This window comes from Peromyscus eremicus, chromosome 5 (assembly GCF_949786415.1).
Source record: "Peromyscus eremicus chromosome 5, PerEre_H2_v1, whole genome shotgun sequence".
Taxonomy (NCBI): domain Eukaryota; kingdom Metazoa; phylum Chordata; class Mammalia; order Rodentia; family Cricetidae; genus Peromyscus; species Peromyscus eremicus.
In genome coordinates, this window is record NC_081420.1 from 15,125,040 (window position 1) to 15,150,840 (window position 25,801).

The window sequence follows — 25,801 nt, forward strand, 5'->3', positions numbered from 1 at the left end:
AGGTCATTATGTATTAGTCTGATTAAAAATGTAACTTATTTGTATTCTGTGAGTATTGCATGCAATAATTTTAAAAAATAGGGTTTTTTTGTCTTGCTTTTTTTTTTTAGTTCTTGCTATGTCGCTCATGCTAGCCTTGAACTTGCAATTCTCCTGCCTCTGCCTCGTGAGTGCTGGGATCATAGACATGTACACTACACCCGGTCTATGCTACCATTTACTCAAGTTTTCTTAATTAAAAATATTCTAATTATTAACAGTTTACTTTTTACAACAAAGATAATAGTGTTTTAAATTAACTTGTTTGTGTAAATTGTATAAATTGGATGCATGGCCTTTATCACTGTGTAATTTACAGATATTTTCTCCCAGTCTGTTTCTTCTTCTCATTCTTAACATCTTTGACTGAACAGAAGTTTGAAACTTTTCCATTTATTGAAAATATTCTTTTCTCATACAATATATCTTGATTACAGATCTACAGCCCCTCCCTCTGCTCCTCCCAGTCCATCCTCCCTCTCCCCTCTGGATTCACTCCTTTTTTGTTTCTCACTAGAAAAGAACAGGCTTCTAGGAGATAACAACAAAACATAACAAAATAAGATATAATAAGATGAAACAAAAACTTCACATTGAAGCTGGACAAGGCAACCCAACGGGAGGAAAAGAGCCCCAAGGGCTGGTACAAGAATCAGAGACCCACACATTCATACACTCAGGAGTCCCATAAAAACACTACGTTGAAAGCTATAATATATACGGAAAGGACCTGGTGCAGAACTGTGTAGACTCTGTTCTTACTGCTTCATTCTCTGTGAGTTCAAATTGGGTCTTGTTCTCCTGGTGTCCTCCATCCCCTCTGGCTCTTACAGTCTTTCTGCCTCCTCCCTATGTTTACTCAATTCCCTGAGCTTTTAGGAGAGGGATTTGATGGAGACAGCCAATTTAAGCTGTGTGTTCAAGTATGAGGGTGAATACAAAGAGTGATAGAGGATATTCTTCATTCCTGTGATCTTAGGAAAACACTGGGTATCTCAGTATTAAGGGTGATGTTAGCTGTGATTAAAAGCAAAACAAACAGTTTTCTTAGATTTAGACTATCCTTTTCTAGTTTTGGGTATATACACATTATTTTGACCTAAGTGCTTGATAGAGTTTGCTAGTAAAACCATTTGAGTCTGGTATTGGGGGAGGACTGATGTGGTCAGATGTTTGGTAAGTCAATTTCTTTTTTAGGTACCATGACATTGATATTATCTGTATCTCTTTAAGTGGGTTTTGGTAGTTATGTTCTTCAAGGAATTGGCTGAGTTCTATTCAAATGACAATATCTGTAGATCGGTACTTCTTCCTAGATTTCCTTTATTGTCTTTTGATGTCCACGGGGTTAGTAATGATAACCCATCTTTTATTCCTGGTACTGATAATGTATAGGCAGCATATAGTTGAATCTTTTACTTTATATCCATCACTGCTTTTGGATTAGATGTGTGATCCATTTACATTTATTATAATTATTGATAAATCAGAACTGTGCCTGCTATTTCTCTATTTTATATACCTTGTGTATTTTGTATTCATTTGTTCCTTGAGTCCTGCCTTCTTTTAGATTTTTCTTTCAGGCTCTTTTGATTTCCTTGTTCATTTTCTCTCTTTTGAGTAATTTTTTAGTGCTTGTTCTGGAAAGTACAGTTAGCTTCTTATTTGAAGAAATCCTGTTTACATTATACTAATTTAATTTCAATACTATGTGCAAGTTTTCTCCAGTGTTACTTCCCTTTTCCTCCCCCTTATTTATACTGTTATTATCATAAAGTACATCTTTACATGATGTAACATTACCAATTCATTTTTATTGTTATTACTTCATGTGGATGTCTTTAAGAACTGGTTAAAAAAAAGAATTGCATCTATAATTAATTACCTTTCTTGGTGTTCTTTACTTTTTCATGTAGATTTGAGAGTTAACCCTTTAGTGACCTTTTATTTCAATTTGAGAGACTGGCATTTCTTTTGGGTCACATCTGCCAGCAAAAATTTCTCTCAGGCTTTTTTCTGCTTTGTTTTAGCCTGAAAATGTATAGATTTCTTCTTTACATTTGAAAGAGTGTTTAGCTGGACATAAAATTTGTAGTTGACCATCTGTTTCTTTCAACACTGAAAAATGGTCATCCCATTCTATTTTGACTTCATCTTTTATTTATTCATTTTTATTTTATGTTTTTTTTGAGACAGGGTTTCCCTGGGTAGCCCTGGCTATCATGGAACTCTCTGTGTAGACTGGGCTGGCCTCAAACTCAGAGATCTGCCTTCCTCTGCCTCCTGAGTGCTGGGATTAAAGGTGTGCATCATGATTGCCCAGCTCTGACGTCATCTTTTAGAAAGTCTTATTCAGAGTGTGTATGTGTGGGTGATGTGGGGAGTAGGAGAGGCACGTGTGCCCTAGTGCACATGGGGAGGTCAGAGGACAGCTTTATGGAGTCCGTTCTTTCAGCATTTCTGTGGATTCCTGGGTTAAACTCCAGTCACCAGGCATGTGCAGCAAGCATCTTTACTCACTGAGCTATTTCACTGGCCTTTCATCTTTTCTTGTTTTTCTCCCTCCCTCACTTCTTTCCTCCCTCCCTCCCTCCCCCGTCTCTCTCTTTCTTTCTTCCTTTCTCTTAGACAAGGTCCCATTATGCAGTCCTCCCTGACCTGGAACTTGCTATGTAGACCAGGCTGGCCTTGAACTCATAAAGATCTACCTGCTTTGGTCTTCCGAGTGCTGAGATTGAAGGTATGTGCCACTACACCTGGCTCAAGTACCATCTTTTCTGATGAAACATAAGTCAGTAACTTTCATGGTTGCATTCTGGATTGAAGCCCTCTGTTTGATTTCCGTTGTCCCTTCACATTCATATGCTTTCTGCCCTCCAGAAGCTTGCTAAGATAGTTGGCCTACTCCTGCTCTTTGTTCTGTGTGCTTACTTTAAAAAGGGTGTATATTTATCTTGGTGTGTGTGTGCACACGAGAGTCTATGTGTGCATGCATGTGTGTGCATGCCTGCCTGCCTGTCTGTCTGTGTGTCTGTGAGTTTATGTCACATGTGTGCAGGTGCCCATGGAAGCCAGAAGAGGGCACTGGATTCCCTGAAGCTGGAGCTACAGGCAGTTGTGAGCTGCCTAATGTGGGTGCAGGGAACTGAACTTGGGTCTTCTGGAAGAGCAGAAAGCTCTGTAGCCCCCAGTGTGTGCTTAGTCTTTAAAAAAATTCTGCAACAATCTTTTACCATGTTCTCAGGAAGAAGGAAAGGCTCGTATATGAGCTCAGCTTAAAGCAGATGTCCTGTGTGTCTTGCTGTGGAAGGTCTGACCTCATTCTGGGAAGCCCTAGGAAAACATTCCTGCCATATTTTTAAGTCACCCGGACTTGTAGCCTAAGTGCTTGTAATGTATTTCACATATTTTCTTGTCAGGAATTAAAGTGGTAAACAGTCTTCAATCCTTTCTAGTCTAGAAATGAGTAGTCACAAATAAAGCAAATAATGAGCCATGTTAAGCTTTTCATGATGAACACTAGTTGATTGAAAAAAGTTTAATATCACCAAGTATGTAAAGATACACACATATATGTGTTACATAAGTATATATCTATATATATATATCTATATATATCACTATATATTAAAAGGAATATCTGAATAATGAACATGATAGCAATTCACATAATGGTGTTCAAAGAGGTATGGTATCTGGTACTTAGCCAAAAAGTAGCCCATGTTTTGAGCAGCCTGGTTTTACTGACATCAGCCTGATAGCAATTTCCTAATTTCAGGAAATTTGGTTTAAGATAGAAACTTGGTAAGAACATTAATACCCAAGTCTCACCCAGGAATATTATCCAGTTTTGTGATTTAATTGAGGATATGGGGCTTCTCAGTATATTCCATGATATTATGGGGATTGGCTCAGAAACTGTAAAAAGATGTTTAATGTTGACAGCTAAAGAAATCCAGGAAGCAGTCCTCCATGACACACTCTTAAACACCTGCTGTTAGGTCTGTGTAGACTGCTTACCTAGTACAGTGGTTCTGAGTGTGCGAGCATCACGGGGGCCAGTTACAAGTAAGATTCTCAGCCTCATGACCTTCTGAGTCTGAAATGAGGGTGGAGGCAGGCAAACTGAGTTTTTATAACATTTAACTAGTTTCTTTTTTTTTGTGATACTGACAGTTGTGTAAGACATATGCTCTACTCCTGAGCCATAATCTCCAGCCCACCCATATCATTCTGATGGGTATTGAAGTGGGAACTATCTATCTTGATGATGAAGTATCTGTGCCTTCATCTGAGATTGGGTCAGACCTGGAGGGTAACTTGCCAGGCGTAGTTACTAGCAGGAAAAGGAAGGGATAAGGAACAGCTGCAGCTAGGCTACCAGTGCACCTCATTTGTTTTGTCATGAAGTGTTTTCAGAAGACTATGACTCCAGCAGCATCTTTCTTGAAATGATGAAATAGGAGTGTTCCTGAAGTGTTGTTTTTTCCATGGTGTGTGACTTGCCTCCTGGGAGCCTTGCAGTCTTCCCTAAGGTGCAGTTAAAGTGTGAGATCACAGAAGCCAGTGAAGTTAATAGTAAACTGCCAGATAGATTATGTTTTTAAGATGGCCTTCAGCCCTGCCCCTGAGGCTGCTTTAATAGTGTCTGAGCCTACATAGACCTAGGTAAACCTTTACTCAGCCCTACAGGAGAAGGAGATGTGAGTAAAATATATAATTGGCTTTTGGGGAAGGATCTTAACAGGGAGGAAATATGGGCTGGGGCTGAGAAGAAAACAGATTCAATCCCTTAAGGAATTAGAAAAAAACCACAAATTTGTTAGATGAAAGATTCACCAGAAATTAGAGACCTAACTATGTTCAGGAAAACATCGGAGAAGATTATGATGCTATTCCCTGCATTTTCATTGTTCTGTCACACAGCTATGCTCTTGGTGCCACTGAGACAAGCGAGGCATGATTCCAGCTCCTACTTTATGGAAAAATGGAGATTCTTATTTAAGTGGTGGTAGCGGGTACCATTACTGGATGTTCTTTTGTTCACTCCTCTAATCCCGAGTCCTTACTATATGCTGGGTTCTAGAAGTGCAGACGTTGGCAAAGGAGATCCTCCTCAGCAAATGTGTTTTCTATAAGTAAATGCTATAGTATTCTAGAATATTTTTATCATGATCCTATTAATAAGTGAGGATGTCTTGAATTTTAAGGTGGGTTATGTGGAGGGTTTTTGGAAGTAGAGTGACATGCTAGGCATGGAAGCACGTACTTGTGATCCTAGTACTTGGGAGGCAGAGATTGAGGGTCAGGAGTTCATGGTACATGGGGGTGGGACAGGGAGTGGACTGTGGTGGCTTGAGTGGGAACATCCCCCACAGGCTCCGATGTTTGAATACTAGGTCCCCAGCTGGTAGGTGTAGGAGGTTTGGCCTTCCTGGAGAAAGTATGTCACTGGAGGCAGGTCTCTGGAGTTTAAAGACTCACACTCTTGCACGTTCTCTCTGCTTCTTGCTGCCGCTCAAGGTGTGAACCTCGGCTTCCTGCTTCTGCTCCCATGTCTAGGCTCTGCCATCATGAACTCTTATCCCTCTGAGACTATAAATCAGACTCTTATATACATTGCCTTAGTCATGGTGTGTTATCAAAGCACTGGAAAGGTAACTAATACATTACTCCATGGCCAAAATAAATGAGTCTTCAGACCATGAAAAGCAATGGAGGAACCTTAAATGCACATTTGTAAGTGCAGGAGTCTATTGCAGAGGCTTCCCACTGTGTGTGAGCCTAGCATTTTGGAAAAGGCAAAACTGGAGAGCAGTAGGAAGTTCAGTGGTTGCCGGAACCTGGGAAAGGGAGGGTTGAATAGGAAGAGCATATAAGGATTTTTAAAAGCGTAAACTACCCCGTAGAGTATTATAAGGGTGGATTTTTCTAAACCTTATAGAATGCACACCAGCAAAAGAGAAGCTTAGCGTGAGCTAGGGACTTCGGGTGATAGTGATGTGTCAGTTTAGGCTCACTAGTTGTAGTCACAACTGTCCTACTCTGTAGATTAATGTCAGTCATATGAGATGCTGTATTGGGAAGTAGAAAAGGGCCCAGGACAGATGGGAAAATTTCTTACTTTAACTCTTTTTCTGTATGCCTGAAACTTCTCTAAAAACATTGTCAGGGCTGGAGAGATGGCTCTTGCAGAGGACCAGGGTTTAGTTCCCAGCACCCAAGTGACAGCTCACAACTGCCCACAGCTCTAGTTCCAGAGGATCCAACACCCTCACCTGTCCTCTATGGGCCCCTGCATACATGTGGTGCATATATACTAAGGCACAAACACATTACATAAACTTTAAAATAAATAATCTAAAAATAATTAAGTCCAGATGGTGACAAGATGGTTCATGGGCAAAAGCACTTGCTACTAAGCTTGACAACCTAGGTTTAATCCCTGGGATCCACATGATAGCAGGAGAGAACCAACACTACAAAATTGTCCTCTGACCTCCATGTGTGTGCTGTGCATACACAATAAATGTAAAAAATAAAAGCCTATTAAAAGGAGAATAACTGTGATATCTCATGTAATAGGGTGTGATAAGGATTATATGAGATAAAAATACATAAAGGAATTGGAATAGTTTCTGACATGGAGTGAGCTAATATCATTTGGTTATTATCATGTTATGAATGGGCATAAAATGTTTCCATTTGAGCACCATAATGTTTACATGGCTCGGATAAATTCATTCACATTCTTGAGCTTCTGTGGTTATTGTCTGGAATCTTACCATACTGACGCTGTTGCCCATAAGAGTGGACACAAGACCTCACACATCAGAATGACCGAGAGTATAAATTGGTAATACATGAGTGTTGTGCTGCTCCAGAACTCACTTTGGAAGTGGGGACAAGAAGGGATCTGTTCTGCCACAGGTACCCAGGTGATCCTGATACATTTCCAAGGTGGAGTGCTTGAGCTGGGAACATCAGGGAAAGCTTAGAGCCTTTGCTCAGCAAAGCACCTCACAAATTCTTTCTAAGGAATCCGCAAAACACCAGTGCATCCAGAAAATAGAAGAGAGAGCTGGGGTTCTTCAGTAGCTCACAGCATAGTCTCTGGGAAGTGAATTCATTAGGAAGTAGAACATTACTTCCTGACTATTCTCCTTAGCCTCATGAGTAATAGTTCACCACTGTACTCAAGTTTTAAGTAGTAGGTACTAATTAGTGAAATGTGTGACTAATTCCAAACATTTGAGTCATGGGGGGGAGGCTTTTAGGGATAAAAGAACTGTAGGATAGAGTGAGCAAAACACTTGTCATTGAGTCAGGAAGTGGAGTTACATAATGTGCGATCACAGAGTGAAATGTCAGGATTAAAATTGAAACTCTCCTTGTTCTGTAGCTAGGCATATGAATAAATTAGTTGTGAATGGAGCTAATGTTTTCTTAAGACTTCTTGGAAGCTCAGCTGTTACTGACTACTAGCAGGACAATTAGACAGGTAATGCAGAGAACCTCTTACAAACTATTTAAGGTAGGAGCAAAATATAACCTAGGAAGGGAATGGACAAAAATTACAGTATTGATTTGCAAGTCAAATAATAAGCATTTACTCTGTGTCAGTCATTGCTTTAGACATGTTTACACATGCACATACACACAATCTTTCTCTTCCTTACAGCCTATGAAAGTACATATATAATCCTCATTTTGCAAGAGAAAGCAAAGCTTAAACCAGTTCATATAAATGGCAGTTGGATAATTAAGATTTAAACACAGAACTTTGACTTTATAATATATTTAAATCTTGATTTTTTATCAGCAATTATGTATAACAACTGTGTTTGTATGCAAAGAAGCACACAGTAGACATTGTTTCAGAGATCTGAGATTTGAGTTTCAGAGATAAGTGGAGAGATTTCTGCTCCTAACACATAAGTAAGGCAAATGTGTCATCTTACCTTAACTCAAATTTTAGACAACCGTATAAAAAATGACTGGAAAGCAGGCAGCCATGGCTTCAGTCTCTTAAAGATGTAAACATGGTGACTTTAAGGTTGCACCACCTGCCTCCCTGAGTAGGTCTTAGAGAGGGGACCAGGCCTTCCCAGAGATGCACAGAGGGCTGAACTCAGTGGCCGAAGTAGCTAGGATTTGCATAGTTAAGGTCTCTGAGAGAGGGGAGGGAGACCCACCAGAGAACATCCTCAGAGCTTTGCTGAACTGCAGAGTCTGGTGAGTACTGATCTGTACAGACCATCTGAGACCAGGAAAATGCAAGAAGTCAGGGAACTTGTCCCAAGTAGTTCTCTGTCAGCTAGAGTGGGAAGGACTCTGGACACCTGGGGCAAATCCATAGGAAGGTTAGCCTTAGTAGTGCATCTGAACTAGCCCAAAGCCAAAGCGAGGGAGCAGCCCCTACAAACATTTCAAAGAAAATTTCTAAAGAATCCAGTGAACTCCTTTAGTAAGTCAAGACCTGCTGGAAAGGTAACCAGGATTTCCTTGAGAAAGGTGGATGAGATGGGGCTCGAACAGGGAAACAAGAGGGAGGGCTGCAGGTACGTGGGCAAAGAGGAAAGCTTTGATTTCTAAAGTGGAGAAACTGAGGCAACCATATTCCCAGATCAGGGCAGATTGACAGCCACAGTGAGAAAGGGTTCTGCATAGCAGCGTACTGTAGGCTGAGCAGATGCAAGAAGAGCTGATTCTGTTGTCAGATATTGAAAAAGTCTCAGTCTGTTTCTCAAGTGGACTTTTTATTACATATCTCAGACTTGTGAGAACTGACAGTGTAACTCAAGTTATTAGACAGTAATTAAAACAGTCAGACTTTCAATTCTTCTATACTATTTGTTTGGTTTTGGTGGAGGTGTTTTGCAGTGAGAGGGACTGAACCCAGCCTCCAGCATGCTGAGCAAGAGCACTAGCATCAAGCTGTCTCCCCAGTTAGTACCCTGTACCGACAGAGATGTGCTGCCAGAGCTCAGATCTTAGTGCTACAGTACAGCCAAGAGTTTTGGTTGGTTGGTTGGTTGGTTGGTTGGTTGGTTGGTTGGTTGGTTGGTTGGTTGGAGTTTTTTTGCTGGTTTTGAGACGGTGCCTCACTTCGTAGCCTCAAATTTGAGATCCTCTTGCCTGCCTCCCTTGTGTGGCTGGCTCTTTTGAGGACACCAATCTGTGTGCTGTCCCAGCCACACATGTAACAATGATGACAGCCAAAGACGTGTAGCTAGCACACTGAACATGTGGAGAATGGAGACTGTGCTTTAAAAGCCACTATGATGGGAAATACTGCTTTCTAAAAAACAAAAATACCCTCTTCTTGCTAGAGTATTTTTTTCTTAAGGAGTCAAAATGTACTCAAGTACATGATTGTGAGTAGAAAAATAGGGCACAGAAATCAGATATGGGCAGTTTTGCATCTTCATTTTTGTGTGAATTTTCAGTATAAATTCAGAACATAAAGCATTAAGTTAAATGTGACAAAGAAAAGGTTTTAGCAGTTTAACATTATAATAATTGTAACTAAAAATGCAAGAATTTCTGTACAGTACTAGCATCTGATTTGCCTTTAATTTTTTTTTTTGTATCTGTGTATGATATGTGTGCTGTTAGTATGCGAGAGTGCAGATGTGTGTATGTTAGGGCACATGTAGAGGTCAAAGGACAACCTTGGTTATAAAAAGTTATTAGTGAGATAGTTTACACTATCTTTTTTCTTGAGACAGGGTCTCTCCACATAGTCCTGGTTGTCCTGGAACTCACAGAACTCCAGAACTCAGGCTGGCCTTGAACTCAGAGAGCTCTACCTGCCTCTACCTCCCCAGTGCTGGGATTAAAGGCGTGCGCCACCATACCCAACTTTAGTTTACCCTTCTTTGTACTAAGTTTTAAAATAGTACATCTGGGGCTGCAGCTCAGTAGTGGAATACTGAGTTCAGTCACACAGAGAAGGGAGAGAAGAAAGGACCACGTAGTTAATGACTGCCATATTGGGCAGCAGATGTCTAACATAATTAGTTCAGTAATAATCTCTTTTTTCAATTTTCCAACAGACAACTATGGCTGCAGGAGTCTTGCCGCAGAATGAAAAACCATATTCCACTTTGGCAAATGACAGTGGATATGCTGCGAATATGCATGGTAATCATCTCTTTATTGTACTTGGTGTCTGTGGAAACTCATAGTAAGAGTAATTATGGGAAGTATCTGAAAGAAAAACCTCTAGTCTTCAGTTCAGCAGCCCAGGTACAGGTGTTGTTTATATCCTTTTCTCTCTGTCTCACCGTTTGGCCTGGTAGAATTCCTTTATAAAACCCTGAGTAATGCTCTTGGCCTTTTGAAATAGAGATGTTGGAAAGAGTGTTTGTCTCCTCCGTTATTATCTTAAACTGAGTTTACACATTTGTTCCTACCTTCAAACGCCTACGTGGGAACCAGTCATTTATTTCTTTTTCCTTCAGTTACATGCAAGAGGTACTGTCAAAGCATATTCAAGAGGATGCAGGCCCCGCTCTGCCAGAGTTTTTGTATAGATTTTTTCTGTGATATCCAGACAAGAAAGCATGCCATAACTTACACTCCCGTAGCTGTACCTGCCTCTCATCCTTTTGCAGTTCTGATCCAGGAAATGGATGACATGATTCCACTCTGGCTTTGTTGGTTGTATTAGGCAGTTTTCCATTGCTGTGGCAAAATACCCAGGAAAAAAATTGATTTAGGGGCCAATGAGATGATGACTCAGTGGATAAAAGCACTTGCCACCAGTCCTGGGTACCTGAATTTGACCCCAGAACCCACCTGGCATACAGAGAGAACCAACTCCTGCAAATTGTCCCTTGAGCGCCTTGCTTCTGTACCCACCCAACATAAGTAAACAGAACATTAATAAAATTTGAATTAATCCAAAAGAGAAAATGGTCATTTGGCTCATGGCTTCGAAGGTTTTAGTCCATGACCAGCTGGCCCATTCCAAACATCATGACAGAAATATATGACAAGGAAACTGCTCACTGGCCTGGAAAGACAGGAAAAGTCAGAGTCCCGGTGTTTCTCTTAAGGGCATGCTCACGGTAACTGACTTCCACTAGAACCCACCTCTTCAAGGTTCCACTGCCCTTCAGTAGCACCACGGACTGATGACCAAGCTTTGAGCATAGGGGCCATGAGGGGCATTTAAGATCCCAACCATAAGTCGGCCAGTGGTGGCACATGCCTTTAATCCCAGCACTTGGGAGGCAGAGGCAGGCGGATCTCTATGAGTTTGAGGCCAGCCTGGGCTACGGAGTGAGTTCCAGGAGAGGTACCAAAGCTACACAGAGAAACCCCATTTCAGAAAATAAATAAATAAATGAATGAATGAATGAATGAATGAGATCCCAACCATAACATGGGCCTTGTTGCCATCACAAGTGATAGCCAGAAGAGATGATGATCATTTTCTTGGTAGTAACTTGTAGGATTTTCCAACTGTACACGTTCATTTTAGTGCTGTTAAATAATAGACTTTGCAGGATTTCTCCTGGCCGTGTGGATGAGATGATATGGTAGGAAAGTAAAGGAGGAGGCGTCCACTGCAACTGTTGTGTTCAGTGATGCCGGGAACAATCAGCTCTCAGTTCACTGTGTTCTTCCTGGAATCTGTCCGCTCTAGGAGGGCCCTCTCTCACATCAAGAGAGAGAGTGTGTTTCCTACCTTGTAGCTCCTCCATCTGTCTGGCTTTAGAGGAACTAGTACTGGTAACTACCGTTTGTGGACACTAAGGTGCCAGTCCTCTTACCTGCTGATTTCCTTGGTCTTAGAGAGAAGTGCTAAAAAAGCAAATGCAGAGAGTGTCTACCCCGGGCTTCCCTTGTGGAATATTTCCCTCAGTATCACCCCAGGCAACAAAGCCGCCTCCCTTCTCCCTTCATCAGGGTTCTTTTTCTAGTGGAGTTTTTCTGGAGGGGTCCTGTTAGCTTTGAGATAGGGTAAACTCTACACAGGGGACAGCGAGGGCTCCACCTACCGAATCCAGTCATCCCAGGTTTCAGGGACACCGGAAACCCTCTGCACATTCCCAGGTGCGCCAGCGAAGGAGACCGTTGTGATATACTAGAGAAGCTGATTTTTTTAATTTTTAATTGAATAATTTATTAATATTTTTCTCTAAATACAGCTAATTTTTAATTAGGAAAAATCTGGAAAATTTACTTAATATCTAATTTTTAAAAATTATATCTCCTGTGAGTTCGAGGCCAGCCTGGGCTACCAAGTGAGTTCCAGGAAAGGCGCAAAGCTACACAGAGAAACCCTGTCTCGAAAAACCAAAAAAAAAAAAAATAAAAATAAATAAATAAAAATTATATCTCATTAAAGGTAGTCAGTTATATTTTATTATATTTTGGGGTGGAGAATAATTTTTTGAATGTTGGCTAATGAATCATAGGAAAGTTTAATGTCCAGGTACATAAATAAAATACTTAACTTTTAGAGGACAAAGTAGAAAATTCATCAGAAACTAGCTTTATAATGAGACAAACCTGGATTTAAATCTTGGTTCTACCACTTAGAACAAGAAATACCCCTTTCATTAGGGAGAATTTCAGAGCTCACAGAAGTACAAAGAGTGAAACAAAGGTCTTTGCATCCCATGTATGAGCCATCCCTTAAGTGCACACAGTCAGCCACCAGCTGACAGTTCCTGTCGCTCACAGTAGATGTCACTTTATTCAGTAATTACCTACCTGTCTGCCATAAGGAAAATACTAACTCACAGTATCATCAGCTAGCTAAATAGTGTTCAGATTTCTTATTATCTCATAGCTGTGTCCCATATAAATGTATTTATGTATCATTTATATTAGGATCCAAAAGGTGTCAATATGTTGTCACTTTTTGTTATGTATATTAAATATTGAATTTCACTTATGTCATTTTTTATTGATAGTTTATTGGTTAAAGAAATTGGGGTTTTGGCTTTATAGAGTTTGCCACAATCTTGCCTATTACGTCTATTAGGTGTTCTTATGAATATAGAGGCAAATCAGAATGATTTTTTAATTGACTAGAATATTACAGAGTAATGCAATATTCCTCCATTAGATTTCCATGCTCTTCTTTTTTGTGATGCTTTGAAAAAAAAAAAAAGAACTGTATGAGACTTAGAAGTTGGATGAAAAGCATCCACGAAGAGGCTGAGGGGATGGCTCTGTGATAAAGCATTTGCTGTGCAAGCGTGAGGACCTCAGTTCAATCTCCAGCTCCCAGGTTTAAAAAAAGAAGCTAGATATAGTGATTCACAGTTGTAGTTCCAGCACCAGAGAGAGAGATGGGGTTCCTGGGGTCTGGCTGGCTGGCCTAGCCTAAGCCTCGCTTAGCCTAAATGGTGAGCTTCAGGCCAGCAAGAGACCCTGTCTCAAAGAGGTGGATCATACTCTTAAAAATGACACTTGAGGTTGTCCTCCAGCCTGTATTGCATGTATACAGACAGACAGACAGGCAGGCATGCGCACACACACACACACACACACACACACACACACAGTCACAGTCTTCTGTTTGCCTGCAGATGCCATTCAAATTTTGTCAGCTGTTCCTATAATATCCTTTAATAGCAAAGGGTCTTTTTTTTTTCTTTTTTCTTTCTTTCTTTCTTTTTTTTTTTTTTTTGAGATGAGGTCTTCCCATGTAGTCCTGGCTGGTCTCAAACTCTGTTTCTCAAGCCAGGCTTGAACTCATGTTGATCCTCCTGCCTTGATCTCTCAAGTGCTCGATTACAGGCGTTCACCATAATGTCCTGGCCTTGTAATGATTTTTGAATCTCTTTCAATGACCTTAGACCTTTTCTTATGACCTTAAGTTTGTTTACTATCATGGCTGAATTATATTGTAGCATGTGTTCGGGTCTGGATTGTCCGCTCTCTACTAATGATACCTCTGAGGTTATGCACTTTTGTTGGAAGCCTTACAGAAGTGGCCCTCAGATGACTCAAGATGTCATTTTGCTTTATCACTGGGAATGTTAAGTTTGATCATATCAGTAAGCTTGTATCTGCCAAGATTTATCCAGTATAAATTATTCTTTCTCCATTCATAATTAATATCTCATAGAAAGATGCTTTGAAGCTGTGTAACATCCTGTTCCATATCACCTTTGACTCAGTAGTGTTATAGCGCCTATTGATGTTTCTTCCTGAGTCGTTACGTGATAGAAACTGTGTTAAGTGGCATTATACTGTAAGGAACAATTTTTTCTTCTTTGTTGGCTCAGTTATTTCAGTGTGGATTCATATTTTGTTCAATGGAATCTGGTCTTCCTATTTGTCTTGATGTTTCAGCTTTTCTATTTCAACCATTCAGAGCGCTGTCAAACTTTTTGCTGTGTCTCCACCCTTCCTAAGACACAGAAAGATCTTCTAGCTCGTTTTTGTCCATTTTTGCCCAAGCTTTGAAAGCAGATCTTTTTCCAAGAAGTCCTAGTTCATTTTAGTGGGGAATGGCCCTTTTAAAAACCTAAATCTGGAGTGGGAGAGATGGCTCAGCAGTTAAAAGCACTTGCTGCTCTTCCAAAGGATATGAGTTGAGTTCCAGCAGCCACATCGGTAGGCTCATAATGACCTGTAACTCCAGGTCAAAGGGATCTGATGCCTCTTAAGCCCTCTGTACGCACTTGCACTAATGTGTGTATGTGCGTTCATGCACTCACACACACAATTTAAAACAAAATAAATTCCCCCACCCCAAAAAAAAAAAAAAACTGGGTATGCCCACTGCAGTTGCCATGGCGAGGTTCCCAAGCCACCTCAGCCAAAGTTAAGGAATATAGGAACACACACACACACACACACACACACACACACACACACACTATACATATCCATTTTAATATCTTTTATTTAATGCTGCACCCCTCTGTGTGCGCGCGCGCGCGCGCGTGTGTGTGTGTGTGTGTGTGTGTGTGTGTGTGTGATGTATGCACATGTGTGTGCAGGTGCACTCAGAGGCCACAGGAGGAAGCCTGGGGTCCTGCTCTATCACTCTGCCTTATTCCCCTGCGGTATGATGTCTTACTGAAACTGGAGCTAGGCTGATGAAGAGCAAGCCCCAGAAAGTTCCCTTTCTCAGCTCCTCGCCCCCATCACACTGCTGGGTTACAGACTCATGCAACTACACCAGATCCTTTAGGTTCTGGGGATTTGAACTCGAATCCTCACATTTGCACGGCACCACTGAACCATCTCCCCATGACCCATTTTACTTTCTTTTAAATAAATTATTATAGTCTATAATATTTTTACTCTTTGAGGATTTCATTTATGCATACAATTTATTTTGATCATATTCTCCATTTCTCCCTCTAAGTCTTCCCAATCAAAAATGTTTAATTATACCGGGTGGTGGTGGTGCATGCCTTTAATCCCAGCACGTGGGAGGAAGAGCCAGGCGGATCTCTGTGAGTTTGAGGCCAGCCTGGTCTCCAAAGCGAGTTCCAGGAAAGGCGCAAAGCTACACAGAGAAACCCTGTCTCAAAAAACAAAACAAAAAAAAACCAAATAAAAAAAATGTTTAATTTTTAGTTTATTTTACAGTTATTTGCTTGTGTGTGTGTATGTGTGTGTGTGTGTGTGTGTGTGTGTATGTGTATGTGTGTGTGGCACTGCACTCGTGTAGAGATCAGAGGACAATGTGCTGAAGTCAGTTCTTCCTGCGGCAATGTGGTCCCAGGATGGTAGTCAGGTTGTCAGTAGTCATGGCAGTGACCGCCTTTACTCACTGAGTTATCTTGACTGCCCCGTTTTACTTCCTTGTCAGCAGTGTCTAGTGTTCAAGGTCTCTGCGTCTTCGTCAGTTTTAGGTGTTGTCATTATTGAGCTGTTCTAGTGGGTGGAGAGATACTTCTTTGTGGTGTTTTGTTTTAGTGGTGCTGGGGAACAAATGCAGGCCCTTGTGCATGCTGTGTGAGCGCTCTGCCACTGAACTAAGCTCCAGCCCCTCTTTATTTGTAGTTCTGTATTCAGATTGCATTTAGCTTTGACCCGGTAAAGAACTGAGAGAGGCTAATTCATCTTGGCTAATGATTGTAACTGTCATTTGTTTATGTGCTTCTCTGCCATGTGTTTTTCCTTTTCTTAAGTCTGTAATGTCTTTTATCCACTTTCTAATTCAATTGTTAAGTTAAAACACCTTAAAGGAGGAAGGGTTCATTTTAATTGATGGTTTCAGAGGATTCAGTCCGAGGTTGCTTAGTCCCAGGTCTTTGGACAGACATCGCATGTGTAGCTGGAGAGTTTTCTCTCCGGGTCCCGCCAAGCCCCAGCAGTCCAACAGCCCACTTATAAAATAAACATACAGACACTTATATTATTTAAACTGTTTGGCCTAATGGTTCAGGCTTCTAGCTATCTAGTTCTTACATCTTAAATTAATCCATTTCTATAAATCTATACCTTGCCACATGGCTCATGGCTTACCAGCATCTTCACACGCTGCTTGTCATGGCGGCCGCTGGCAGTGTCTCCCTCCACCTTCCTGTTCTCTCAATTCTCCTCTCTGTTAGTCCCGCCTATACTTCTTGCCTGGCTACTGGCCAATCAGTGTTTTATTTATTGACCAATCAGAGCAACACATTTGACATACAGACCATCCCACAGCACACATGGTGGGAATGTGTGGCAGAAGAGAGCTGTTCTTTTCTTAACTGCATCAGAAAGCAGAGAAAGGAAGAGCAGAATAGGAACCCAGCATTACAGAGGCACATCCTAAGGACCTACTTCCTCCAGCTGGGCAAACCTCCCAACATTTTCACAACCTCCCAAAATATGGCCATTGGCTGCAGACCAAGAGTTCAAAACATGGCATCTCCACTTGGCCCTTATACCATGCTGGCCGTGTGCTTGTGTTCTGTGACAGCAGCTCTTAGTCCTCATGAAGTTCAGTTTCCCTTCTCTGAATTTTCCTGGAGTTAAGTCTTAAGAACTCATCTGTCCCATTGTCCTGAGGTGTGTGTGTGTGTGTGTGTGTGTGTGTGTGTGTGTGTGTGTGTGTATGGCTTCTCTTTTCTGTCTCAATTGATCTGCCCGTCTAACCCCCAAGCAATGCCATCATGTTGTGATCACTGTAGAGTGACTCTTTCCACTTCGTTTTCTTTTTAAATATTATTGTAGCTATGATCTGTAACTTTCCCAATAAATTTTAAATAAGCTTGTGTATGTCAACAAAAAAAACCTGCTGGGAGTTTGTTAAGAGTTAAATTATATAAATGAAATTAAGGAGATTGCCCATCTTTACTCAGTCCATAATCATATTGTCTCTTCATTTATTTAATCTTGATTTTTATCAGAATTTTAAATCTTTCAACATATAGATCCATACATTTTTTTTAGAAGTTTATACTTGAGTGATCTATTTGGAGTGTTTGTGACTGGTGGTGTACTTTTAGTTGCCATTTTCTCATATTATTTTGTTTGTTTGCAGAAATGCAGTGAATTTTTGTATATTGTCCTGTCCTTATCCTACAATCTTGATTGAACACACCAGTTCTGAGAAGTTTTGAGATCCCTTGTGGTTTTCTGTATAAATGCTGATGTTGTCCAGAGATAAGGACAGTTGAATTCTTCCTCCCCAAATCTGTACGCTTGTATGTGTTTTTATGTTTATCGTTGAAGCCTAGAACTCCCAAGCACAAAAGCAGCAGAATAGAAAACAGATACCATGACCTCTTGCTCTTAGGGAGAGCATATGGTCTCCTGCTTGATAGGCTTTTGTTTTTCTGTTAGTGTCAGGAATAGGTGTTGGATTTTGCCAAGTACTGTTCATGTGTCAACTGATAGAACCATGTAATTTTTTCTCTAGCTAGTTAATATGGTAAATTATATTAGGGGTGTTGTGTGAGTAGGTATATGTGGTGCCCAGAAGTCACGCTTGTGTGTCTTTCCTTAGCTGTCATCTGTTTTAGATATTGTTTGCTTGCTTTTGAGACAGGGTCTCTGGCTTGGCACTTGTCCAGTAGATTAGGCTCTGCCCATCTCCCCTTCCTCAACTCTGGGATTACAACTACTATGCCTAGATTTTTTATGTGGGTACTGGGATCCCATTCAAGTTCTCATGCTTGCACAGCAAAGCACTTCATTGACTAAATTCTCTCCCCAGCCCTATATTGATTTTTGATTGTCTAAACAGCCTTAGATGCTTGGAATAAGTCCCATTAAGTGGTGGTAAGTAATGCTATTAGGATGTATTGCTGGATTTGGTTTGCTAATATTTTATTGAAGTTTTTTTTTTCTTTTTTTTTTTTTTTGTTTTTTTCGAGACAGGGTTTCTCTGTGTAGCTTTGTGCCTTTCCTGGAACTCACTTGGTAGCCCAGGCTGGCCTCGAACTCACAGAGATCCACCTGGCTCTGCCTCCCGAGTGCTGGGATTAAAGGCGTGCGCCACCACCGCCCGGCGAAGTTTTTTTTTTTTAACCTACGTTCAAAAGAGGCATTAAATACAGTTTTAAAAAATATTTTATCTTCTTTGTACTATCTTTGTATCAGAAAAACTCTAGCTTTATAAAAGAGGGTTGGTATATGTCCCCCCATTTATGTCCTAGAAGGTATTTTGTGTAAGATTGCTACTCCCTCTTCTTTAAATATTTGCCAGCATTCTCCAGTAGTCATGTAAGCCTAGAGATTTCTTTTCCAGGACTTTCTTATTTATGAACTAGGTTTCTTTATTTCTGCAAGACTATCCAGGTCTTCTCATGTTAAGTCTTGGTAGTTTGCAGTCTTTAAGAAAGTTGTGTATTTCTTCTAAGTTGTCAAATTTATGAGCATGAGGTTGTCCTTATTAGGTCCATATCATCCTTTCAGGTGTGTCCAGCCCATGACTCAGGTGAAATATAGCCAAGAATAGTTAAGAATGTGGCCTAACACAACATTGTAAACTTACCAAGTTTTCTGTGTGTGTGTGTGTGTGTGTGTGTGTTGTTGTTGTTGTTGTTGTTGTTGTTGTTTGTAACTTGCTTACACAGTTCTGAGTGTGAACTGTGAGTTTCATATATGCCATGGTGTTACAATATCAGAAGGTTGGGCACATGGGAATGAGCACCTGATTGAGTGACAGCTCATCCACTTGTGTCTTTTGATCTTTGGACTTTGTGTCAGCTTTTCGGGAAGTTTACCAGTTATATCAATTAGTTTTTCCATAAAGTAGAAAAGCAAATCAGTAGAAAGCTGCCACTGTTTTCCTGTTTAGAGTTCTTTTGATGTCTGCCCTTATTCTTACCCTTCCAATGCTTGCTCCGGGTTTCTGTTTGTGTTTTTGTTTCTCCTACCTTTCTTGCTACTGTGGTTGGAGCTTGGATTGATTTGAGATCTTTCTTCTTTAAAGTGGTGTAAGTTTCCTTTATTACTGTCCCATGTCATTCAGTATGTTCCATTTTCATTTTGATTCAATTCTCTGTGTTATGTAATTTCCTTTGAGACTTTCTCTTTAACCCACAAATTAGTTTATACCTTTGATATTTAATTTCGAATCTTTAGAGTTTTTTTTCCTGTTGTCTTTCTGTTAGGGATTTCTAGTTCAATTCTATTTTTTTTGTTCAGAGAACATTCTAAGCTTCCAGTTCTTTTAAAAATTAGTGCCAAGGCACATTATAATTATAGTCCTTATTATTGAGACTTTCAATGTTTCATATCTGCTGATCATTTCTTCTCATTCAAGTTGTGATTTTCTTAATTCTTGGTGTGACAAATGATTTATGACATATTTTTGGACCCTGCTTTTTGTTTTTTCTTACGTATCAGCAGTCTCCTTCTGGGCAGTCAGCTCCAGATACATGTGAGATATGTCTGCTCAGCCTCCCACTGGCAGACTGCTCCCCATACAGCCCCATGGCATGCGGGTGGGGTGGAAGTGCAGCTTTCCACTGCTCTGTCGACACCTTCATGGGAGAAGTGGAACAGTGCCTTGCGTGGTCAGGTTGCCTTTGAATCATGTAATATTAGCTCCTTGAGAAATGAAATGGTGATCTGGGCCCCGCTACCATCCAGGGTGAATGGGAGGTGACTCATATGCTTTGCTGCAGTTGTGGTTGAACCTCATTTCCCTGCTGTGGCCTGTGAGTCACTTTCCCACCCTTCTGTTCTAATGGATACCACATAGAGCTGGGGGCTCAGCTCCCCAATGCATCCCACTAACACCAGGGGATGGGAAAGGGAATGCAGACCACCATATATCACACCTCCTTCCTTCTCATTGGTGGGCTCCATTGACACTGGAGGCAGCAGGCAGCAGTGTGAACTAGCCCTGTTTCATGCTTCATTGTTCAGTCTGTTTTTACCAGGGGAATGTGTAGGTCTGTCTCCCTACTAGGCCTCACTAGACCAACGTTTGGGGAATTGAGAATGCTCACCAGCCATAATTTGCACTGCTTTCTTCAGTCTTCTTGATGCTGGGTGAGGATGGAGGCTCTGCTGAGGAACGATGTGGGAGGGATGGCAAACCTAGTATTAACTAGCTGTGCATCAGGCTCCCATTGGGACTTGCTGCTGCAAAGTTAGTGTGGCCCCTAAGACACTGCTTGCCAGGAGAATTGCAGCATTGTCCACTTGGGCTTGATAAGGATGGGAAAACATCTCTACCCAGCTTATCATTTCAACCCCAGCAGGCAACTCCAAGTACCACATCCTTCCTTCAAACAGGTGCAGAAAACCAGTCGTCATTCTCTGATGAATCCTCTGCACCCTCTGATAGATTTGCTCTTGTTTGCCCTTCTGATACAGCTGATTGGGTCAAGTCCACCTCCTTTTCTTCAGGGTTGGGATGTTGGGGGGATGAACAGCTTTCTGTTTGTCCCCTCTGAAACTGGAGTAAAAAAATATGGCGGTCACTACCCCCATCTCCACAGTAACCCTAAGAACCACCAGTCAACTTTCTGTTTCTACACATTTCCATTCCCTGAACATTTTATTTTCAACAGAATCATACACTATGTGGTCTAGTGATTTACTAATTTCACTTGGCTTGATGATATTACAAGTTCATTTGGGCTGCCCGTGTCAGTCCTTAGGATCTCTGGTTGCATAGATAATACTGTATTTTAAATGTACCAATTGATGAATGTTTGGGTTGTTGCCATGTTTGGGCTGTTGTAAGTGCTGACTGACTGTACAGAGCTGTGTATAGACTGTCTTCACTTACTTGTATTTATACCTAGGAGTCAAGTTCATACGGTCACTTTATTTAATCATTTAAGGAGCTGCCGGACTGTTGTCCACAGAGGTTGTTCCATCTTACATTCCCACGGGCAGTCAGGGAGCGGCTCCCTGTCTGTCTATTATCAGAAGCACTTGGAGCTTATCTGACTGTTCAATTATAGCCATCCTGGAAGGTGTGAAGAGATAGTTCCTTGTAGTTTTTATAAACATTTTCCTAATGACTGGTAGTGTTAGACATCTTTTCATCTATTTGTTGATCATTTCTGTATCTGTTTGGGAGAAATTCTCATTCAAATCACTTGCTATTAAAAATTATTAGTATAGAATTTGCATATCAAACCTTCACCCTTTTAAAGAAGTCATTGGATGTTATTGTAGACATAAAGCTGGGCAATAGTCACCACTATGTTAACCCAGAACATTTCATCAGACCAGAAAGAAATCTTGTAGAAACTAGAAGCTGACTCCCATTCTACTGTCCCTGGTCCCTGAAATCACTAATCTTTCTATCCCTATAGATTTGCCAATAGATTTTATTTAGCATAAATAAAATAATACAGTGTGTGCTGTTTTATATCTGCATTTAAAAATACTATTATCAATCTTCAACCTCATTCAAGCAAAATAGCATTTGATCCTCTTTAGTACCAAGTAATATTCTGTTACATGGATATAACAGTTTATTAATCCATTTGGGTTGAAGGACACTTGGGTTGTTTCTGCTTTGGCTGCTATGAGTAAATGTTGTTACAAATATTTGTGTACATATTTTTCTGTGGGTCTATTTTTTTTTATTGTTCCTAGGCACAAACCTTAGAGTGGAATTAAGAATTCATGTGGTAACTGTATGTCTAACATTTTGAAGAATTATAGCCACCAGATAAACGTTTTTGATTTGCATTTCCCTACTGACTAATGATGAATGTCATTTCAAATACATGCTGGCTACTTCTTTCTCTTCCTGGGGGAATGCCTATTCAAATTCTTGGTCCATTTTGAAGTTGGGCTGTTTGTCTTGTGTTGTTGAGTTGTGTCTGTTGTAAGAGTTCTTCTGGACTCTAGTTAATTATATCCACCTTTTCTTTTTGCTGTTTCTCGTTCTCTTCCATGTAAGTGTTGCATTTCCGTGTCCATTTCATCATTTGGGTATAATTTCTGTTCTTACCCACTTCTTCTGTGCTAGTCACATAAGTCACCTTTCTCTGGTTTATGACCAACAGTGAATGCAATTACATGCATGTTGTTTTATATAGTCCTTTTAAACTAATGAGAGAGAGAGAGAGAGAGAGAGAGAGAGAGAGAGAGAGAGAGAGAAACATTTATACCATGTGCTGTGACTTGTATTTTCTATCTCACTAACCTCTGGAATTTCCCAGTGTCTCTTCTTTCTCATTACTGGCTTGGGTAACCTGCTTTCAACACAAAGAACTTCTAGACCCTCCTAATTGGGCCTGCCACACAGCAAATTCTGTTAATATTTATCTGAGATTGCCTGTATTTCTACTTCATTTTTGAAAGATGATCTTGTAAGATTTTTAACTGTTTTATTTTTAGCAATTTGAACATGTGGCCCTCCATTTGAGGCCTCCATTGTTCCTAGTAAGAACTTAGAGGTTAGTTTATTGGGGTTTTCTTGTAGGTGAGGAGTAGAATGTTTATCTTAAGATGTCTCACAGACCGTGTCTGGGTGTGGAGCCGTGGGTTTTACCCCTGGGAGCCTGCTGAGGTCCTTCAGTGTGTTTATCACACCCTTCATCACGCCTGGGGTGTTGGAAGCCGTCATTTCTTCGTTCTTTTCTTTTTCCCTCTTCTACTATTTTCTCTAGTCTCCTGGTACATTCTTTGCATATATATTGCTGACCACATTTTTCTTAATTCCTTTTTCTCTTTGTTCTTCCATGTATATAATTTTTGTCATCAAGTTCTCTAATTTCTGGGTTTATGTCTGCTGTTGAGTTCCATAGTAAATATATTTTGTTATTTCTGTACATCTGCACTTCTGAGTTTTGATTTGCTTATTTTAATACTTTTCTATGTCTGATATTCATGGCTCTCCTGAGATAGGACGCCACTACAAATGAAGTAGAGTGGGGCCTATTTGGGTCTTGATACTCCCAGCATGCTGCACTGGGAATAGAAGAGACGAGTAAGGAGCCAAATGCAGTGCAAAGACTGACTGTGTTCATGAACCAGAAGACCGTGTTATTAAGATGTCAGTGCAGTCTAACATGATCTACAGGTTCGGCACAATCCCTATTAAAATCCACTAGGCATTGAGAAGAAAAATACATCCAAAGTTGAAGAAGAGTCTCAAAGACCTCCAAACAGGCAAAATAACCTTGAAAAATAATGAAAAGGAGTCATTTCCTAATTTAAAGACTTTTATGCAAAGCTACATTAATCAAAATAAAGACAACTGTATAGTGTAATCGAATGAAGAGCCCAGAAGGAATCTCTGCACATAATGATTATCTTTTTCTTGAAAAAGATTTATGGCATTCATTTGTGTCTATATATTCATTCATGGAGGTCAGAGGACAACTTGCGAGGTCCATCAGACTTAGTATGGCAAGTACTTTTACCAGCTGAGCCATCTCCCAGTCTGTTTTACTTGGTTGTGGTGGGGATTAAACTTAGGACCTCAAGTATGTTAGGCAAATACTCTGCCACTCCCCAGTCCTCAAATGACTTTAAACAAGTGTAGCAAGACTGTTCAGCAGGGCAATGGTAGTCTTCAACAAAGGATAACAGAAATAGGCTTAGGGGCTGGAGGGGTGGGTCAGCGGTATTGAGAGCACTGGCTGCTCTCCCAGAGGACCAGGGTTCAGTTCCCAGCACCCACATGACAGTTCACAACTCTCTGTAACTCCAGTTCTAGAGGATCTGACACCTTCATACAGATATACATGCAGCAAAATACTAATGCACATAAAATGAATAAATAAATCATTAAAAATGTAAAAAAGAAAGAAAGAAAAGAAATACAGACTTATTCACTGTGAAGGAATGATGTTGGGCCTGTCCTTATGCTGCATACAAGCATTAACCCAAAAGCCATGTTTTTAGAGAACAGAATCAGAAAGCTAATTCAGTTCCCATCTCATGTCTTACAGAACATGGATTTTATTATTTTATTTATTTATTTTTGGTTTTTTGAGACAGGGTTTCTCTGTGTAGCCCTGGCTGTCCTGGAACTCTCTGCAGACCAGGCTGTCCTCAAACCCAGAGACCACCGCCCAGCTACATGGAAATATTTAGGGTAAGAGTAATGTTTTGAAAGGCCATGCTTTCTACAAATGCTTAACAGATGAAGAGGTTTTTACAGAGCAAACCCTCAAAAACTGGTGCTGGGTGGTTGGTGGTGCATGCCTTTAATTCCAGCACTCAGGAGGCAGAGGCAGGTGGATCTCTGAGTTCAAGGCCAGCCTGGGCTACAGAGCAAGATCTAGGACAGCCAAGACTACATGGAGAAACCCTGTCTCAGAGAACAAAAAGAAAAGGAAGACCAGCTACAAGAAAAAGCAGGAAACAGTACCAGATGTAACCATCCTGTGCCTCTGGGCTTCTACCATAGCCACTGCATAAGAGTGTGGAGAAATGTGTGCCAGCGTCTCAGCTAAGAGCTCTTGTAGCCACTGCCTGTTTGCAGCTAGGCAGAACCAAACTTGAGAGTAATAAGGAGTAAAATGAGATATTTTATACAAAATGCAAAATTATACATTCTCTTGATAAGGACAATTAAAGCAACAAGCTGACTAAGCACTACCAAGTGAGTACTGGGCCTTTTCTTCTTCACTTGTTCCCATAGGTAGTTCAAATCCCAAGCATCCGGGGCCAGGCCTGGTACTCCAAGCTGGTCATTTTCTTATGTGCAGGATTTCAGCAAGGGCTGTTTCCTGTCAGACAAATTCATAAGAGGTCCCGGGGAGACAGCGGTCCAGCCGCTCACGTTCTGGGGCCCACATGAGTACATCCAGGGGTGGGGCTGCAGGCTGACTGCGGCTTCACTGTCCTCTCTGCGACAGGCCCACTTCCTACAGAGCACTGCTGTTCAGCCGCTAGTTCAGAGTGTTTGCGGATGCTGGGTCAGATCTGTTTCCCAATAAACATCAATTCTAATTCATCCTCAACAAATGAAACAAAAAACGTTCCTTGAACTCGAAATGGTTTCAAATACCTGAAAAAGCCAGAACTTCTCATACTCCTGCTGCATGGGATTGTTTCTAGACCTCTCACTACAACTCATCTGAGGCCCTTCTCTTCCTGCCACAGCTAAGTCTTAAAACAAAACAAAACAAAAACCCTGCTGACTGTAGCTGCCATCTCTGTCGCTTGTTCAGTCTCATGTCAGCTCTGGCATCTGTCGCTGGTGTCCATGGCAATTGTTCTTGCAGAAGTCTCTGATAACCATTTAAAGCAAACTCTACAGTTCTCTTATTTGCTGAGACCCTTGAGTTTTAATTGTTGAGTATCTTTTAGAGGATTTGTTTTCATTTCGAAGCAATCTGAAACTTGGGGGGAAAGTTGCAAGTACAACAGAGGGATGTTTTTCTTGAACTGTTTGGGTGTGAGTTGCAGA

At 40.8% G+C, this 25,801-nt stretch overlaps 1 protein-coding gene across 1 annotated transcript in view; it reads left to right on the forward strand.

Moving 5' to 3' along the window:
- The window catches only part of Ptpdc1 (protein tyrosine phosphatase domain containing 1), a 56,301-nt gene that overhangs the window by 10,015 nt on the left and 20,485 nt on the right, over positions 1–25,801 (forward strand). Inside the window, exon 2 of the mRNA XM_059262988.1 lies at positions 10,098–10,185. Within this exon, the coding sequence (XP_059118971.1) occupies positions 10,104–10,185 (82 nt within the window). The 5' untranslated portion in view covers positions 10,098–10,103. The remainder of the gene's footprint in view (positions 1–10,097; positions 10,186–25,801) is intronic.